Source organism: Pan paniscus, chromosome 8 (assembly GCF_029289425.2).
Source record: "Pan paniscus chromosome 8, NHGRI_mPanPan1-v2.0_pri, whole genome shotgun sequence".
In the NCBI taxonomy this organism is placed as follows: Eukaryota; Metazoa; Chordata; class Mammalia; order Primates; family Hominidae; genus Pan; species Pan paniscus.
The window spans coordinates 99,830,285-99,851,332 of NC_073257.2; the positions used below are offsets into that span (position 1 = coordinate 99,830,285).

General features: G+C 38.1%; 1 protein-coding gene and 1 pseudogene across 2 annotated transcripts in view; one reads left to right on the forward strand and one right to left on the reverse strand.

The window, feature by feature from the left end:
• The window catches only part of ATAD1 (ATPase family AAA domain containing 1), a 65,822-nt gene extending 59,980 nt beyond the window's left edge, over nt 1–5,842 (reverse strand). The window contains exons 1-2 of one of the 2 annotated variants that reach the window (XM_034931057.2): nt 5,712–5,842; nt 1,209–1,383 (exon numbers count right to left, since the gene is read on the reverse strand). In XM_034931057.2, the coding sequence (XP_034786948.1) occupies nt 1,209–1,370 (162 nt within the window). In that variant the 5' untranslated portion in view covers nt 1,371–1,383; nt 5,712–5,842. Of the gene's footprint in view, nt 1–1,208; nt 1,384–4,937; nt 5,074–5,711 lie in introns of those variants that run through there. The other variant, XM_008962845.3, reaches the window with a different exon arrangement.
• The window catches only part of LOC106635187 (cofilin-1-like), a 28,986-nt pseudogene continuing 13,612 nt past the window's right edge, over nt 5,675–21,048 (forward strand).

Genomic DNA, 21,048 nt, shown 5'->3' on the forward strand with positions numbered 1-21,048 from the left:
AATGCTGAAACGATGTAACTTATAATATTTTGACGTCATACTTAAACTGACTTTCATGATTCAGGTGGGAGAAAAAAACCCAACACTTAGGTTGACATATGGATATACTCAAACTAGTTTTTCTTTTTCTTTTTTTTTAAATCTACCCTGGTCAGACTTCCTAGAGACTTACAAATAGGCTGATAATATCATCTAGAACTTCAGTCAACTATTTTATAATAAAATTCAAGGAAAAAGTTCAGAATTCTCCAAAGTGCCTTTCAGATATATACTTATTGCAGTGTTTATAAAATTGTGGTTTTCACTTTTTACTGATTTAAGGGCTAACATTGTAAAACAGTCATTTATTTACATCCCTATTTCCCACAATAGCCTATAGCATTTTGAAAGAACAAGATTTATTCATCTTTTTTCTTTGGTACCAAGTAGTTGATAGGAACTCAATAAATGTTTATTGAATAAATCTGTCACAACTCACAAGACAGATCTAAAAATCCATGAATATCCTATTCAATTATTTTAAGATAAATTATGTTATTATACCATAAGATATTCAATAAGACATAAATATTTTAGTTATTAATTATTGTTTTAAAAAAAAGAGCCAGAAGGGAAAAGCCACCTAACAGCACAAAAAATCTGTAAGACTCCTTTAAGGTTTTTATGTTTTGATGACAAACAGAAACCAATCACCTTTAAAAGGAAATGAACACAAGAGGCAGCAGATAAAAAGTTAAAAACTACAGCTTATATTAATAATCAACAACTGTTACAGCAATTCATTAATTAGATTTTAGTGTAGCTTATAAGTTTAAGACTGAGAGCGTTTCAGTATTATCCACATTTCAGATGTCATACACAGCAAAAGGCATATCATTACTGAAGATAAATATTTTGGGTTAGCCTAAAAACTTTTATCTAGATCCTACCTTCAAAGCTGACAAAAATATTCTAATGAAGATGTTCACAATATTTTATTGTTTATTCATTTTTCTTCTGATAAGTTGTTTATATAGTAAAAAATGACTTGAAATAATGTCATAATAAACTAGTACTTTGTAAGAGTAATAAAACTATGAGTACCAATACATTTTCATGTGGGTCTTATAGAATTTCTCATTAATTTGTGAACTCTACCAAATTTTTAGTTTGAGGGGAAAATACTTGTTAGCCACAAGAAAAATGATCTTCAAACATTTCAATCATACCTGTTTCTGAGCTTCTACTTTTTGCTTTCTGGTTGGATCAATTGCATCTACCATCCATTTGATAGTAAAGTATGTCACTGCACCAAATATTGTCAAACGGAAAATTAAACCAACAACTTCATTCCGACTCAAAGGACGAGAAAAGGCTTCAGCATGTACCATCTTGAATGTTAACCTTAAAAAAACAAACAGAAATGTCACTAGGTAATAACTATACTTATTAAAATTGTAAGACTAACAAAGTAGCTTAAACTAAGAAAGAAAAACTAACTTCTAGTCAAATTAAAATATTACCTACCTTAAAAAAAGTGTTTCATTTTAAGGAGAAATGGATTTTTAAATGTTAAGTAAACAAAAACATTTAAAGCTCCTCTTGCAAACTAGAAGTACACTAGAAATTAAGATTTATTTGGTAGTAGAATTAATCATTTTATTTGAAAAATACAGTAAATATCTTAAGGTATTTACTCAAAACAGCTTTAAAGAACTATTTCAGAGTCTAGGAAAGTATCAACTATAACACTAATCCAACTGAAGAAAGGCAGCCCAACAATACTAATGTGACGGTAAGAATTTCTTCTATTAACTGTAACATATACCAGGTAATTTTTGAGTGAAATTCAAATTGTGAACTGACTCACTTTTTCCTCATACATACTTTTAAAGGTTTTCAAGGCCTGCTTAAATTTAAACATGCCATTTCCTCAATAATAAGTGGTATTAACTTTTTTGAGCCACACTATTGTTCCCAACAACCGGGCTAAGTAGGAAGCAATAGAACTTGGAAAAATCTTGAACTGAGACAACTACTACAAGAATACAGCACTCACCCAAGCTAAAGAGAAAAAAAATGAGATAAATGTGCCTATTTTTGCATATATCCCTGAACAGCTACATCAATCAAAGCTAGGCTTACAGAAGACATACACTCCTCTGTCAATGGCAATAACTACCCGGAAGAATAAGCTTGTTAGGGATGATATGACTATCACATTTTGGGAGATAGGATCTTAGGTTCAAATACTGCCATTATACTCTCAGCACAGGAGTGTGCTGAATGCTATGGGATATATAAGAAAAAGAGAATATATATTTGTACTCACATAAACATCAAAAAAAACAGAATTTGTATGGCTCAGCAGATAAAAGTTAGGTACTGCATAGATTAATATCCACGGTCCTTCCAGCTCTAAAATTCTCCTCTCACTACTACTAAATTAAAGAGCCTCTTCACCTTCCTCCCTCTAGAATAGCTCCAAAAATTTTTTATTTCCTTTTATACACCTCACCTCCACTCAAGGATGTATACTCCTTCTCTCTAATCAAAAGACCCCAAAGTATTTCCTTTATACGTTTCCCAAGCATTCAAAACTATTCTAATCTAGAATCTAGCTCCAGAGTCAATTGTAAGCATTTTCTCTTTCACCTCTTTTCAAAGGGACTCTATAAATAGCTGGAGTCACTACCATCTGACAATCCCACATATATTTTCCCTTCAGCGTATCTGTCTAGTACCCTGCATGGGCCATTTACCCTCATTCACCTAGGATTAGTCAAATTCTATCCTAACTTCAAAAATCAACTTTATTTGCTCCATAAAGCCTTTCAAATCACATGAATCTTCTGTATTAGTCATTTCGCCCTGTTACACTATCTTAAAAAAGTCTTGCTTTTGAGATATCTACTCGACTAGAGTTTAAATCCTTATAAACAAGATGTATATCTTATCTACCTTTATAACTGTCACACACAAAACAGACGTTTATAATTGCCACACACAAAACAGAGGCTATTCAAAAATTATGTTCAACAGATAAATTGTAACTGAAGGAAATCTCCCATTCAATCATTGCAACAGTCACTTCTGAAGGATTTCCAAAAGGTTCCACATTTCTCCACTAGGAGCCATTCACTTCACAATAATTAGATTTAATTTAAACTTAACAACTAAATAATTGAAAGCCTTCATTTTGGAGGAAGAAACTTTGGCCTAGGGATGGTAAATGATTTAATTCATTCAATTTGCATTTACTGAACATCTATATATGACGCCCACTATATATTGGATATACAATAATTGTTAAGATATCACCACTTTATTCAAAGAACACACTGTCCGGCTATTATATTAATTATAAAGAAAGCAAAAGAAGCCAAAAAGGAGAAGGCACCTAACTGAAATCTCTCCTCATGGAACAAATCAAAGTGTGCTATCTTCCATCAGCATGGATTCCAAAAAAAATGGGTTACACAATATTTCACTTCTCATAGGAAGTAAAAAACTGACTTTTCTAGTCTTTATTCCACAAAGTTGAAAATGCAGTTGAAACGTGTTATATCACTACGTGGGGTATACTCACAGAGGAAAATAATTTAGACAAGATAAGGGTTTTATTAACCTAATCTGTGAAAAGCGGTGGCATTCCAGTAAAACGTTTTCGTTTTAGAGTTGGTAGTGATAAAACTACCAACCAAGTCATCTACTGGATATTCATTGAACTACATTAACAAATTAGGGCTGTTATGAACACATCCCAGTCATCAAGATAGTAACAACTTTTAATCCCATAAAAGGTCAAGACACAAAACCCGTTTATATCCTTCCCAATTCTGAAATTTTTAATGTAATAAAGACTTAGGTCTACTAAGGCCACTTGTAAAATAGTAGTCTACCTTTTTAAATTACTTCAAAATCCTTCAATGAAACTGAAACTTGTTTTGTAGACTGTAACTATATATACTTTATTGTACACTCATGTATCATTCATTTGGTATTGATATACCTAAAATGTAAGGCTGTTACAGCAGCAATACCATCACTGCGAACATACAATAAAAGCTGCATGTGCATACAACAGCAGGGAGCGTATTTCAATCCTGTATAAACATTAGGTTCAACAAAATGAATACACAAATATGTACATATACGATGATAGTGCTGTATGCAACTAAGAAACATCCTAAAACACTATAACCTAGAGTTATTTGTTAGGCAAATATGGTATCAGGTCGTTTCATTTTAAGTTCTCCATTTCCGAAGGGAAAACCGTGAAATCGTACTACCTCATCTATGAGCAATTTATTGACATGTATAGCATTCATAGCATAGCATTCACTGTAGTATTTCTCTCCTAATTCATTGCAGTATTTCACAAATCGTTTCTCAAACTCAAAAGTCCCAGTTTTGCAGACATAAAGGCCCTATGAATACAGCCTATGACAATGAAGGCCTGCCAATCTTCACAAAGAGGGCAGGTTATTATTAACATCACCATCTTTTGTGAAAGCGTGCCCGGCCCTGAAGAACCACCTTCGATTTTGCACAAGGTGGTGGCCGCGCCTGTGCGACAATCAGACCTGGTTCATTCCAGCCGCCTTCGTCTAGGTTCGCCTGGTTCTGAAGTCTTCCGGGACGACCTCAAACCCCCACAGTGACCAGGATGCCGACAAAGATTCCCTCGGGAATGGCACGAGTCTTGGGGAAGAGCTAAGCAGACCCTAAGGGCCCAGGCCGGGCCGGACGCCAAGGCGAGGCCCGGGACGCCCTTGGAGGTTAATCCTCTAGATACTAAGGGCTGCGGGGCGCTTGGGGGCGGCACTGAGGTAGGGCGTGGGAGAAGACCGGGGTGACCTTTCCTCCGGGGGTTCCCAGGTCCGAGACGGTCCTTAAAGGACCTCAGAAGGATACGACAACCATCCCATGAGGCCCCACGGGAACCAGCTACTCACCCAGGGGCAGAAACAGCAAGAGCAAGTGCCCTCAGCCGGCCTCACACAGGAAGGAAACGCAACCTGGGAGAGAACGCTTCCGGCGGGAGGCGCGGCGCACTCCCTCCCACGGAGCATGCGCGACCCGCGGTCGCCGGCGAGGAGGGGGCGTGCTCCCAGGCTTAGAAACAGTGAGGGAGAGCAAATTCGCACACCTGATGTTTGCTTAAACTACCTGCTGGACTGAGACTTTCTGCGAAGCTGGCGTGTCTGCGAGCAGCACTCGCTAAGGCTCTGCGTTTAACAGACACTACATTTGGGAAGGCGCTTATCACAAAAAGTCCCTGCCCTTCTCGCGGGCTCGGGGCGCAACCCTGACAAATCGGGCAGCCTTCTTGAGAGTGCAGAAATGCTCTGCGTACCCAGCAAATACATTCTCTCCTTCCCACCACTCTGTGCAAACCCTCACGCCGCGGCTTTGTGTCTGTACTTTAGCCAAAACGCAGAAGCTTATGGCCACCCTCCACTCCTCACCCCTCATCCCTCACCACCTGCCTTTCAATTCTCGGGTGAGCTCACCCTTCTCCCCCATCTCTGTGCTGACAAACACCTCGGGGTGGCGCTTGACAATCTTTCCGCGAAAAGATTTAGCAGCCCACGCCACCAGACTCGGTAGTTAGGACGGAATAGGGCATCTGGTAACAGATTTTGCATTTTGGTGATTTCCCTTTTTCTTTCACCCCTTTTCCTTTCCAGAACGAGCGACGTGACACAGGAGGTCCCAAGGGAGCAAACCTGAAAGCCAGAGCCTCCTGAATACACAGACTGCCGGTGGACCAGATGACATTAGACACTCCTGAGATACGAGAAGCATCACTTCCTTCAGACAGAGTCGGTGAGACTATGATGTAATGAGAGTTCTCCTTGTGTTCCTCAGGAAGGCAGCTTGTGCCTTTCTACTTGAGGCATCATCTTTGATGGCTAAAGAATTCTGCAGCTTGGCCAGCGCGGTGGCTTACGCCTGTAATCCCAACACTTTGGGAGGCCGAAGCGAGAGGATCACTTGAGGTCAGGAATTCAAGACCAGCCTGGACAACATAATGAGAAATCGTCTCTACAAAAAAAAAAAAAAAAAAAAAAAAAAAAAAACCACCTAAAAATTAGCTGGATTTGGTGGCGCATGTCTGTAGTCCCAGCTACTTGGGAGGCTGAGGTGGGAGAATCGCTTGAGCGTGGGAGATCACGGCTGCAGTGATCAAGCCATTCCAGTCCAGCCTGGGCGACAGAGCAAGCCCCTGTCTCAATAATAATAACAATTTTGCAGCCTGATTGTTAACGAATGTTACTAGTTACAAACTTGTAATAATGTGGTGAAGATAATACCTAGTTAATGTCTGCTGGGGTGGGGCAATAAGCTTCTATGTGCTTTACATGCATAACCTAAATATCTCCCCCAAAATCCTCTAAAATAGCTATCATTTTCTCCGTTTTTACAAATGAGCAAATTTTAAAGCTTAAACCTTAGAGAAACTTTTCTAAGTTCATATACTTGGGAAATAAAGGCAACAATTTCATTGGAACATAGGTCTGTCTAATTCATACCTTGTACTTTACGTTTTCTCTTTGAGAAGGCAATTTAATACCAGCTAAACTTTAAAATCTAGTTGAAAGTAAGACCATGAAATGCCAAAATCACAAGGCTTTAAAGGATGGGATGAAAGGGATGCATGAATGTTGAAAACTATGATTAAGTTCATGGACAGGAATCAGAATGGAATTTAATACACCCATGCCTGTTTAGTATTTAAGGCTTTATATATGTGCATGCCTACATTCCTAATTTTAAAAAAAAATTGATGTGAAGCTAGGTTTGGGATTACTAGACTATTTAGAGAGATAGACCTTTGAGAAGAACGGAAAGATTATGAGACGAGGACAATGTTCATTAAAAACAAACAACAACAACAACAACAACAACAACAAACAGAGGCTATCAGTGCTCAACAGACTTTCAAGAGACTCTCCACTGGGTCCTTGGATGATCCCAAGTCGAATCATTGCTTGGGAGGCTCATGGACACATGGTTTGGCAGGGCTAAAAGGGGGAGGGTCACTAAAGGAAAGAAACAGGTTTTGTGCCCCAATAGGGTAATTATATCCACTGGTAAGGAAAATGAGCTGAGAAATTCAAGATAGTAATGGATTTTCATTCATTTACTGAGTGAAATTGGTTCAACTAAGAGCCTCACCTGCCCTCTTCTAAGGACCAGGGTGACCAGCCTACCCAGTTTCAGTTTGCATGAGACTAAAAGGTTTGCTGGGATATAAAACTGGCTGACAAAGTCTCAGGCAAATCATGAGTCACTCTACTAGAGACATCCTAAATGAATCCTACAATGAAATGGAGTTCCCAGTATGGTTACATCTACTCTCAATTCATCTGCCTAATATCTGAGGGATGATTGCACAGGAAGGGAAACTGTTGAATAAAGTCATCGAGGCTGACCATAAAGAGTCTACAAGCTCGAAAAGTGCTACACCTCACTCCCTTTCCAGTGGTTCAGCCACTGGAAACCAAATGCCTACACCTATATGTTTTGGACCTAATATTTTCATTTAGCAAATCCGTAAGAAACCTTCCATGTTTGGGCCTAAGACATCAAGTACATTCATTTTCAGCAATCATCAAATCAATGAGATTCTTCCAGAATACAGCAGAGTGAACATATGCTTTTCATTCCAGGATAGCTTTATATAATCCCTGGCAACACAAAATACCATATTTGGCCCACAGTAGGGGCTCAATAAATAATTCAATATATATAATATTAATCAGGAAATTAGAGCAGATTGTAGACTTTCTGGGCCTTTGCTCTTTGTTAGAATCAAGATATTAAAAATAATTATTACTTTATTCTAGAAAGTTTTTGGGTTTTGTGTGTGTGTTTTCTGTATCAGTAACTCTTAAAATAGTTATGGCAGTTCTCCTCCAAGGTGCTGAATTTTCCACTTTTGTTATTAAATGGAGTGTAGCTAGTTTGCTCTGCAACCAAGGTTAATGCACTAGACACCTGGTGGGAAGAAAGGATTCCTTAAATTAGGTGTTCTTGGCTGGGCGCAGTGGCTCACGCTTGTAATCCCAGCACTTTGGGAGGCCGAGGCAGGTGGATCACCTGAGGTGAGGAGTTCAAGACCAGCCTGGCCAACATGGTGAAACCTTGTTTCTACTAAAAAAAAAAATACAAAAATTAGCTGGGTGTGGTGGCGGGCACCTGTAATCCCAGTTACTTGGGAGGCTGAGGCAGGAGAATCACTTGAATCCAGGAGGCAGAGGTTGCAGTGAGCCAAGATCATGCCACTGCACTCCAGCCTGGACAACAGAGTGAGATTCCATCTCAAAAAAAAAATTAGGTGTTCTCAAATTTCATTGTATATAGATTAACTTGGACAACTTGGCAAAATGCAGATTCCTGGCTCCCAGTCTTCAGAGACTCCCGTTCAACTACTGTAGGTTTTGGCCTAGAAATCTGCATTTTACAGTAAGCATCTGGGCTCTCTGCCATGTGAGGATGCAAGAAGGTGTCTGTCTGCAAGCCAGGAAGGATACCCTCACCAGACAGAGTATATGCCAGTATATTGGATTTCCCACCCTCCAGAACTGGGAGAAATAAATTTCTGTTGTTTAAGCCTATCAGTAAATCAGTAAACAAACACCTGAGCTGATTGGGATATAGGTAGTTTTGGACTCTATTTTAAGAAATTCTGCCCTAGTGAATGAAGACTGTAGATGTATTTTTGCAAAAATCTCTACTACCTTAGCCTAAAAGGCCTATCTGGTCAGCTGAACCATTAACCCAGCTGGAATACATCAAGAAATCAAGGCAAGGAAGCCTCATGATGAGATTCAGGATAGAACGCCTTTGGAAGGAAAAACAAATCTGAAATCTTTGAATAAGTAAACACAGTAAACCTGACTCTATTCATTGCTCATTAGAAATAATTCACTTGACAATGATTTAGAAAGAATAGAACTTCAACAAATAGGTAAAATTATATAACAGTAATTATGCCAGTATAATTCACTTGGTTACCTTTGTTCTTTTAAAAATATCATAAAAGGATAATTTCAATCATTATTTTTTAATTTTTTAAATCATGTCTTCTGAATCATATGAACCATTATTTTGACAAGGTAAATTAAGTAGAATGGATGGAGAAAGAAAAGTAAAGCAAGAATATGAAGCTATACCTGAAGCTGTACTTGAAGCTCCAATAGAAAGATAATATAGAACACAATGGAGTACTATTCAGCCATTTAAAAAAATGAGATCCTGTCATTTGCAACAACATGGACAGAACTGTAGGACATTATGTTGAGTGAAATAAGCCAGGCACAGAAAGACAAACTTTGCATGTTCTCACTCATTTGTGGGAGCTAAAAATTAAAACAGTTGAACTCATGGAGACAGAGGGTAGAATGATGGTTATCAGAGGCTGGGAAGAATAGCGGTGGGGGGTAGGAGGGAAGTGAGAATGGTAATGGGTACAAAAATACAGTTAGATAGAAAAAATAAGATCTAGTATTTGACAACACAGCAAGGTGACTACAGTCAACAGTAATTTATTGTGCATTTTTAAATAACTAAAAGAGTATAATTGGAATGTCTGTAACAAAGAAATGATAAATGCTTGAGGTAATGGATACCTCATTTACCCTGATGTGATTATAACACATTGTATGCCTGTATCAGCATATATCATGTAATCCATAGATACACACACCTACTATGTACCCATAAACTTTTTTAAAAAATGAAAAAAAAGCTAAACTAAAAAATAAAAATAAGAAAGAATAAGATAGAATCAAGGAAAAAATAATGGAAATTTAAAATTTCAAAAGATTGGAAGAAGTAGAAAGATGAATTGATAACTCCATTCTGTAAAAAGAAGAGAACTAAAAAAAAAAAAAAAAAGACAACAGCAAAGTTCAAAGAACATATTGCTGTAAATCTACTTTCCATGGTTTTATGTTTCTAAACTTTACACATAATTTTAAATGAGTGTATATAAAAAGAAGTTATATATAATTTTCTTGTGTTATCAGGGTAATACTAATCCACAATCTGCATTTCTACGTAACCTTTTTCTCAAGCAGCATTGCCAAGTGTACTTTTAAAAAACTTCTACCAAAAAATGTTTTCTAGAACTTGGAAATTTACAACCTACAATATTTTATTTAGCTTTAATACAGTACTGTTCAAATGATACTATCTGTGAAAAATCAGGATTGAACAAAACCAGAATTGCTTCAGATGTCTAACCCTACTGTAGCCTCATTAGCAGAAGTTTTAAGGCATAGATGAAAGAGTGATCCCCCTAGGATTAAATTGGGACCTTCATAATGCCCCTGCCTATGGTTTCTTAAATGGGGAGGAGGTGGGAAAGATTGAGTAAGAATAACAAAGATACAAATGCATTAGTTAAAATAGAAGAAACAATAGTTGAAATGTTAATTCTCAATTCCTGTAACAACAGATTGATAGATGAGGCATAAAACAAGACCAGATGCTGTGGTTTTCAGGATGCACTTGGCTTCCCATCCTTTATAACCTAGAGCAATTTTTGCTGTAAGTAGGTCACTTGCCTTCTCTCATTTACCCAATTCTAGGAAAATGCCCTTGAAAGTATTTAGAAAATAATAGGTACTGGTACTTAATATTTTAAAAATTAAGATCGCATAAAACCTTCCTCCTCCCACCCGTTTCTCTAATAGCCAGAATAACTGATAACCTTGAAACATATGTGAAACTAAAATGAACAAGAATAATTTGAGGTCTTTTATCTTCTAAGCACAAGTACACTAAACTCTGTGTCCATTCTGTTAGTTCCCGTAATTCACTTTGCTTAGCACTGGCATAGTACTCAGCTCACAGAATTATAGTTGAAGTCTTTATTCTCCTATAATATATTATCATCTTGAAAAAAGAGGATGCCTAGAACATAGGAGAGGCTTAACAAGATTTAACCTGACTAGAGAGAAAAGAGGATGCCTAGGACGTAGGAGAGGTATAGATTTAACCTGATTAAAGAGGAAAAAAAAGGGAAGGGGGGAGAAAAGACAAGTGGTCCAAAGGTGTGACATACGATTCAAACCATTTTACTGATGATAATTATATGATTGCCCTATCCTGATGTGTCCATTAGAAACTAGTCCAATCGGGGAGTCTTGGTATCTATAGGGTGTAAGAACGTGGACTTGACAGACCTGGGTTTGAATTTAAGATCTACTGTATACTGACTCTGTTAATTTGGACAAGTTACTTATGTTCTCAAGCCTCAGTTTCCTTATATTTAATATGGGAACAGTAACAGTACACATGCCATGGACTTGCACTAAGAATTAAATGAGACAATACATGTACAGTGCTGAGCTCAATGCCTGGCACTTAGCAAGTGCTCAGTAAACATGCTGGTGTAATACCTCAGATGTTATTTTCATTATACGATGAGGTGATATTCTCTCATTCCTAGATTCTGTAAGGACAATGATCTTTTCATATCTCCTCTGTGTTTGCATGAGGACCTTACCTCTTCAGTTTTCAACCATGGCATCTTGTCTGAAATGTTTATCTTCTCTGACTTGTGAAGAGGCTGTGCCTCTCTGTCCTGCTGACCTCTTGGTTCTCACATTCCCATTCTTAATACACCCCTCTGGCTGAGTCTTACTGATCAGTAGTCTATAAAACATTTATGATAGTTATATAAAACCTGTAAGATTTCATCCCTACGACCCAAAGATAATAAAGTTTAACGTATTTATCGATCCATGAAAATAACTGTATGGATATTTCTCAGTTCAAAGACCATCATTAATATTGGCTGTTATTCCCATCTGTCAAGTAACAATCATTTATTGAGTATACATTCTTTGCTTTTATGAATTTCTAAAGATTGAAACATCTTGTAAAAATGCAAGTCCTCCTACAGCTGTTGATTTTAAGTTAGAGGTTTGCCCTATATTTCATTCCTTCATTTTTTGCTTACTTTTCCTTACTTAGACTGCTGAGTGGATTTTGCACAAGAAAAATAAATTAATTTAGTAGATGAAAGTGAGATGCTGAACAAGCCTTGAGATTTGAGAAGTCAATACTTTGTATGTTTTAACTTTTCTCTGCAAATCTTAACCTTTTTTTTTTTTTTTTTTTTGAGATGGAGTCTTGCTCAGTCGCCAAGGCTGGAGTGCAGTGGCACAGTCTCGGCTCACCGCAACCTCCACCTCCCAGGTTCACGCCATTCTCCTGCTTCAGCCTCCCGAGTAGCTGAGACTATAGGCGCCCACCACCACACCCGGCTAATTTTTTGTATTTTTAGTAGAGACGGGGTTTCACCGTGTTAGCCAGGATGGTCTCGATCTCCTGACCTCATGATCCGCCCACCTCGGCCTCCCAAAGTACTGGGATTACAGGCATGAGCCACCGTGCCCGGCCACAAATCCTAACCTTCCTATTAACCTCAGGGACAACCACAGCATCAGAGCTGTTATTCTACATATAAAATTTAATTCATTTGAGCACAACACTTTTTTTTTTTAACTTTTAGAGACAGGGTCTTGCTCTGTTGCCCAGGTTGGAGTGCAGTGTCTGGATCATAGCTCACTGCAGCCTCAAACTCCTCGGCTTAAGCAATCCTCCCAGCTTAGCCTCCCAAAGCACTGGGATTACAGGCAGGAGCCACCATGCCCAGCCAAGTACAAAACATTTTTTTTTTAATTTACTATGGGTAATTAATAGAAACATTCCCAAAGTTGAGGGAGCTTTACTGAGCAGAAGAAATGATATATCCTGTCCAGACACTGAATGCACTTCTTCCAAAGGCCAGGGCAAAGCTGGCTGATTTTACGTGTTTAAGGATGAAATATCTACTAGGCCTTCTTTCACCTAGAGGGGCCCAGCAGCAGTTCACTGGCAAGCTGATGTTAAAAATCTCCCATCTTCCCCTTTTATTGTCATTGTTTCTGGAACCAGAAAACAGCAGCAGCAACAACAACAACAAAGGGGAAAAAAAAAGCAAAGCCTATAACTTGTTTTATAGAAGTACAGGAAACTAAGTATACTAAATTGGCAGGGATGAAAGTCTCATTCAACTTCAGAATAGTATACCTGATAGATTTTCACAAACCTTTCTACTTTCTAGCCTGCTGCTTATTCAGTTGAAATATCAGCAATTCTGAAACCTTTGAATGTCCAAGTAAGGCCCAGTGCCAGAGGCATGCCCCTACCCATTTCTTTGTGCCTTCTGAGTTCTCAGGTTAATGAGAGATCAGAAAAGGGGAGAGTAAAGGAGAGTAGACAAAGAGGCTAACTCCCCAATCATGTTTTCTTCTTCTATAGTGTTTTGTAAAAAGCTGAAGAAATGCTAATAATTCTTGGCTGGCTAAAAGCAGGTTTAGAATTCTGTCCAGATATTCTTGAACCTCTGGCTGGACCGTGTGCCACCTTCCACATTACAGTCCCTCCATCACTTAATCCTACTTATGTTACATAAACTAGCTTTCCATATATAGTCATCATAGTGTCCTCACAGGCTAGTATTTAAGAAACCTCTTCTGTCCCTCTCTCACCCCTTCCTTGGGACTCTTGGAAATAAACAGGTGAAAGAGTTTAAATGAATGATGTCTAAAGCCATGAAATACAGTGATCATATTTTGTCTTATTTTTGATGACTAATCATATTTCTTCAGTTGAATCAATCATAAGGATTTGCAGCACCTGAACACACACTCATAGGCCAAAAAGAGAAGACAACTAAAAGTCTCTCTAGTGTTACCCCATTTCCTCCTCATTCTACAGGAAGATGGGGTCCATGATACTTCATTTTAATTATCATTCTCAAAATCTGTTTCTGAACCCAACGCAGGAAATTTATCAAGCATAGAGTGCCAGGTAGGTGAAGAACAAATATAGTCTCTGCCAAAGTAGTTTGAAGCATGCAGGATGCAGATTATGGCTGTTTTATTCAGTATTTAATATACCATTATTTACTGTTACTAAATATCATGATACTATTTATATAATGTCATAATGCTAAATATTTAATAATTTAATAAAATTCTGTTTCAGTATTTATGCAGTATTTGAGAAATTCTAAATTATGACAGTACTCAATGAGAGGTACCAGCTCCGTGGCCTGTCACACGTCGGGTAGCCTTTCTGGGTTTCCTCCTCTGAAATGAAAATACAGGCATACCTCATTTTATTATGCTTCCCTTTATTGTGCTTTGCAGATATTATGATTTTTACAAATGGAAGGTGTGTGGCAACCCTGCATCTAGCTAGTGTGTCAGTGCCATTTTTCCAACAGCATGTACTCACTTTGTGTCTCTGTCTCATTTTGGTAATTCTTGCAATATTTCAAACATTTAAATTATTATATCTGTTACAGTGATCTGTGATCAGTGGATCTTTGATGTTACTATTGTGATTGTTCTGGGCACCACAGACCACAGCCATGTAAGGCAGTGAAATTAATAAATGTTGTGTTCTGACTGCTCTACCAACCAGTCATTCTCCTGTCCCTATCCCTCTCCTCAGGGCTTGCTTTTCCCTGAGACACAACAATATTGAAATTAGGCCAATTAATAACCCTACAGTGGCCTTTAAATGTTTAAGTGAAAGGAAGAGTCACACATCTCTCACTTTAAATCAAAAGCTAGAAATGATTAAGCTTAGTGAAAAAAGGTATGTTGAAAGCTGAAATAGACCAAAAGCTAGGCCTCTTGAGTCAGACAATTAGCCAAGTGGTGAATGCAAAGGAAAAGCGGTTTTTTTTTTTTGGTTGTTGGTTTATTGGTTTTAAGAGACGGGGTCTTACTCTGTTGCCCAGGCTTGAGGGCAGTGGCATGATCATAGCTCACTGCGGCCTCAAATTCCCAGGCTCAAGCAATCATCCCACCTCAACCTCCCAAGTAGCTTGGACTACAGGCGCACACCACTGAGCCTGGCTAATTTTTTTTTTTTTAATTTTTTGCAGAGATGGGGTCTCATTTTATTCCCCAGCCTGGTTTCAAACTCCTGGTCTCAAGCATCCTCCCATATTGGCCTCCCAAAATGTTGGAATTACACACATCAGCAACTGTGTCTGGCCTAGAAAAGTTCTTAAAGGAAATTCAAAGTGTTACTCCAGTGAATAAATGCATGATAAGAAAGCAGAAACATCCTAATGGCTGACATGGAGAAAGTTTTAGATGGTCTGGGTAGAAGATCTAACCAACCACATTCCTACAGCCTAATTCAGAGCAAGTCCCTCTCTTCAATTCTGTGAAGGTTAAGAGAGGAAAGGAAGCTGCAGAAGAAGGATTTGAAGCTAGCAGAGGTTAGTTCATGAGGTTTAAGGAAGGAAGCTATCTTCATAACATGTAAGTGCAAGGTGAAGCAGCAAGTGCTAATGGAGAAGCTGCAGTAATTTACCCAGAAGATCTAGCTAAGATCATTGATGAAGGTGGCTACACTAAACACAGATTTTCAATGTAGACAAAACAGCCTTTTATTGGAAGAAAATGCCATCTGGGACTTTTATAGCTAGTGAAGAAAAGTCGATGCCTGGCTTTAAAGCTTCAAAAACAGGCTGACTCTCTTGTTAGGAGCTAATGCAACTGATGACTTTAAGTTGAAACCAATGCTCATTGGTCATTCTGAAAATCCTAGGGACTTAAGAGTTACTCTGTATCTACTCTGCCTGTGCTTTATAAATGGAACAACAAAGCTGGGATGACAGCACATCTTTTTACAGCATGGTTTTCTGAATATTTTAAGTTCACTATTGAGACCTACTGTTCAGAAATAAATGATTCATTTCAAGATGTTAACTGCTCATTGACAATGCACCTGGTCACTCAAGAGCTCTGATGGAGATGTACAGCAGAATGTTGTTTACATGCCTACTAACACATCATCCATTCTGCAGTCCATGGATCAAAGAGTAACTTCAACTTTCAAGTCTTATTACTAGAGAAATACATTTTATAAGGCTATAGCTACCATAGATAGTGATTCTGCTGATGGGGAATCTGGGGAAAGAAAATTGAGAAACTTCTGGAAGGGATTCATTATTTTATTTATTTATTATTTATTTATTTATTTATTTATTTATTTATTTTGAGATGGAGTCTCACTCTGTCTCCCAGGCTGGAGTGTAGTGGCGTGATCTTGGCTCACTGCAACCTCTTCCTCCCGGGTTCAAGCAATTCTCCTGCCTCAGCCTCCTGAGTAGTTGGGACTACAGGCACGTGCCACGATGCCCAGCTAATTTTTTGTATTTTAGTAGAGACAGGGTTTCACCATGTTGGCCAGGATGGTCTTGATCTCCTGACCTCATGATCTGCCGACCTCAGCCTCCCAAAGTGCTGGGATTACAGGCATGAGCCACCTCGCCCGGCCAGGATTCACCATTCTAAATGCCATTGAGAATATTCAAAATTCATGGGAGGTCAAAATATTAACATTAACAAGTGTTTGGAAGAAGTTGGTCCAACCCTCCTACATGATTTCTAGGAGTTCAAGACTTGAGTGGAGAAGTCACTGCAGATGTGGTATAAATAGCAAGAGAACTAAAATTAGAAGTGGAGTCTGAAGATGTGACTGAATTGCTGCCATCCCCTGATAAAACTTGATGAGCTACTTCTTATGAATGGGCAAAGAAAGTGGTTCCTTGAGATGGAATCTACACCTGGTGAAGATAATGTGAACATTGTTGAAATAACAGAGGATTTAGAATATTAGTTGATAAAGCAGTGGCAGTGTTTGAGAAAATTTACTGCAATCTTGAAAGAAGTTCTGCTCTGGGTAAAATGCTATCAAACAGCATCACATACTGCAGAGAAATATTTTATGAAAGGAAGGGTCAAATGTTGCCTCTACCCCCAACCCTCCACATATGGGGAGTAACAGTAGGACACTGGGCCTAAAGAAAAATCATGCCCTTCATTTGTGGAAGGATCAGCTGACCATTAAGAATGTTGCCAAGGCTTGCAAATGTGATATACCAGTGGGAAAGCAAATGCAAGCAGCATGAAATAGCAGTATAGTAAGGGCCAGATCAAAAGCTGAGAAAGGAAGTGTGGTTAATATAAATACATCCTATCTTTCACACCAATCATGATTTTTCAGAATATGAGCTCATGAACAGCTGAAGGAGAAGATTCTTTTCTGCTTTATGACCAACTTTATTGCTTTACTATCTTACAAGTTCCATATTTTCTTGAATTTTGCCAATGGAGGTTTTACCTAACATGGCACCTTTTAGGAATGTAATCATCCCCACTCTCAGTTGGTGAGAGATTACTGTAACAAATTCTGAAACACTCACATAGATTCTTATGAATCATGTTTTTTTTTTCCCTGTCTTATGGTGCTGAATGAATCATGTTTAACTGAGAATTAGCTAAGGGGAGAGTAGAGCAGTAAGGACATAGATTTATCTCTATTTGTGTTTTCATTTACTACTTTTATCAAGAATAATAACATTTTACCTCTTTTTTAAATACCACTCTCTGGAAAGTAAATTCAGGAGTAAGAAACTCCTTACCTATTCAGCATAATCCAATTTATTGTTAATTCCATTGTCTATTAACATAGTAAATAGTGTGTTGGCTTGTAACACTTCCCTCATAGAAGTAACAAACCAACTTCAAATTTAAGAATGATGCCTCTTTTTTCTTGAGAAAGACACCTGTTCCAGTGCATAGAAATGGCTAGGGAAGATCTATATCTATATTTAGAAAGATATAATTTCAATAAATCACAGACTCTCAGGATTAAAAGGAATACTGAATGTTATTGAGTCTTTGACCAAAGGCAGTTTGGATTAGAAAGAATGTTTGCTGTGGAATTAGATGTCCTGGATCAAATCACAGCTTTACCACTTAATGACAGCACATTTCGGGTGATTTATTTAACCTCTCTGAGCCTTGGTTTTCTCATGTATAAAAAAGGGATAATGTCTACATTATAGAGTTGGGGAGAGGATTGGAGATAAGCTACGTAAAGGAACTAGGACAGACACCATAAACATTTTAGAAATGACTGTGTTTGTTGTCATAATTATCTCACCAAGTGGTCATTGAACTTATTTAAACATTCTGGTGACATAGGATTCACTAACTGCTTCAGTTGTCATCCCATGTTCAGAGAACCCTTCAGTGTTACGTCTTCCCTTTACTGAGCCTAAATATTTTCCCCTAGAACTTTTATCCACGATTCTCATTCTTGCCAGTGAGGCTGCACAGATTAAGTCTACGTAACTAAATTAAGTGTGAAACTAGAATGGAATATATGCTTCAAGAGTGGTGTGACCAGTGTAGATACTATAGATTTCTCATCACAATTTAGGATCAAACTATCTTCCTTTTGCTAGTAACCACCCTTTTGATACCTACTGAATTTGTTGTTCATAAAGCCTATTCTTCACTAGAGTTTGGGTCCTGCATGCTGTACCAGTCACAATTTTGAGGGAGAGACTCAAGTGCAGGGCCTTACAATTTAACTTGTATCATATTTATCAATAAATGTTAAATTCCCTATGATACAACAAATATAATTTGGCTATTTAATCAGTTATAATGTCGTATGGCATACCCATAAGTTACTGTGACTGACAAGTGGTTAAGAACCTGGTGCATTTTATTTAACAAACACTTTATATAGTATTTAATATATACCAGCTACTGTTCTAGGTGCTTTGCATATATCAACTCATGTAATTCTCATAAACCTGTAGTAAGTACTATAATTATTCTCAGATAAGGAAACTGAGGCACAGAGAAGTTAAGTAACTCATTCAAGGTCAAATAGTAAGTACTAAAGCCAGGATTGTACCTGGGCTATCTAATTCTAGAACCTGTATTCGCACTCATTATGCTCTGTTCCCAAATTTTTCTGTTACATAGATTGTTGTGGCTTTTTTTTTTTTTTTTTGACAGGGTCTTGCTCTCTCACCCAGGCTGGAGTAGAGTGACAGTGACCACTGCAGCCTCTACCTCCTAGGCTCAAGTGATCCTCCTGCTTCAGCACCCCCACACCAGGCAACATAACAAGACCCCCATCTCTACAAAAAACTAAAAAAGAATTATCAGGATATGGTGACCCATGCATGTAGTCCCAGCTACTTGGGAAGCTGAGGTGGGATGATCACTTGAGCCCACGAGTTTGAGGCTGCAGTGGGCCATAACTGTACCATTGCACTCCAGCCTGGGCAACAGAGTGAGATCCTATCTCAGAAAAAAAAAAATATGGCTGCAGTGGGCCGTGTTTGTGTGGGGCTGTTTCTGGGCTGTTTATTCTGTTCCACTGATCTTAAGTGTCTACCCTTTCACCAATACTAGATTATGTTGATTAATCTAGCTTTATAGTACAAGCTAAAATCAGGTAGTTTGATTCTTCAACCTTATTTTTCTTTTTCAAACTTATTTTGACTTTTCTAATGATTTTAAATTTCTATATTTTAGAATAAACTTGCTATATTTTAAAATTTTAAATCATAATTTATATAAAATTTAAAATACAATTTAAAATTGTATTAATTTTAAGATCAGCTTGCTATATTTTACGAATTTGTTTTGTGAGTTCTGTTGAGATATTTAGTGGAATTGAATTAAACTATAGTGTCATGGGTTGAGTCTTCAGTTTTCTTTCTTTCCAGAGATGAGAGTCTTGCTATGTTACCCAGGCTAGAATGCAGTGGCTATTCACAGGCATGATGGTGCTACTATCGGCATGGGAATTGTGACCTGCTCCCTTTTCTACCTGGGCTGGTCCACCCCTCCTTAGGCAACCTGGAGTACCCCACCCCTAGGAGGTCACCATATTGATGCCAAACTTAGTGCCAACACCCAAGCTGCATAGTGAACTACAGCCCAGAGCTCCTGGGCTCAAGCACTTCTCCTCCCTCAGACTCCTGAGTACCTGGTATTCTTCCAGTTCTGAACATAGTATATCTCTCCATTATTTATAGTTAGATCTTCTTTGATTGCTTTCATTAATGTTTTGTAGTTTTCAGCATACATATTCTATTCATGTTTTGTTAAATTCGTACCTTAGTATTTCAGTATTTTTGGAGCTATTGTAAATGGTATTGTTTAAAAAATATTAGTTTCCAGTTGTTCATTGCTGGTATATGGATGTAAAATTTTGAATGTGTGTTTACCTTTTGTCCTCTGACCTTACTAAAGTCAGTTCTAGGAGGTTTTTTTAAAATCACTTATTTGGTTTCCTATGTAAACAATCATGTCATCTGCAAATAGAGACATTTTTATTTCTTCTTTCCCTATCTGTATGTCTTTTATCTTCTTGCCTTATTACACTGAATGAAATTCCAATATAATGTCAAATAGCAATGGTGAGTGAAGACATTCTTACCTTGTTCCTGACCTTAATGGGTAGAATTCAGTCTTTCACCACATAATATATTAGATGTTGGCTTTTTGTACATGACCTTTATGAGGTTGTGGAAATCCCCTTCTACCCTCGTCTGCTGAGAATTTTTTTTTTTTAATCTGAATGGATGTTGAAGTCTGTCAAATGTTCTTTCTCTCTCTCTTTCTTTCTTTCTTTCCTTTTTTTTTTTTTTTTTTTTGATAGAGTCTTGCTCTGTAGCCCAGGCTGGAGTGCAGTGGCATGATCTCAGCTCACTGCCACCTCCGCCTCCTAGGTTCAAGCAATTCTGCTTCATCCTTCTGAGTAGCTGGGACTACAGGCATGTGCCACCACACCCGGCTAATTTTTGTAGAGATAGGGTTTCACCATGTTTGCCAGGCTGCTCTCGAACTCCTGACCTCAGGTGATCTGCCCGCCTTAGCCTCCGAAAGTGCTGGGATTACAAGCATGAGCCACCAAACCCAGCCTGTTAAATGCTTTTTCTGTATCAAGTGGTATGGTCATGTAGCTTTTCCTCTTTACTGTAGTAATATGGTGGATTACATTGATTGAGCTTTTGAATATTGATCCAGCTTTGCATTTTCAAGATAAACCTCATTTTGGCATGGTGTATAATATTTTTATATACTGCTGGATTCAATTTGTTAATATTTTGTTGAAGATTTTTGTGTCAAGGTCCAAGGCAGATATTGGTGTATGGTTTTT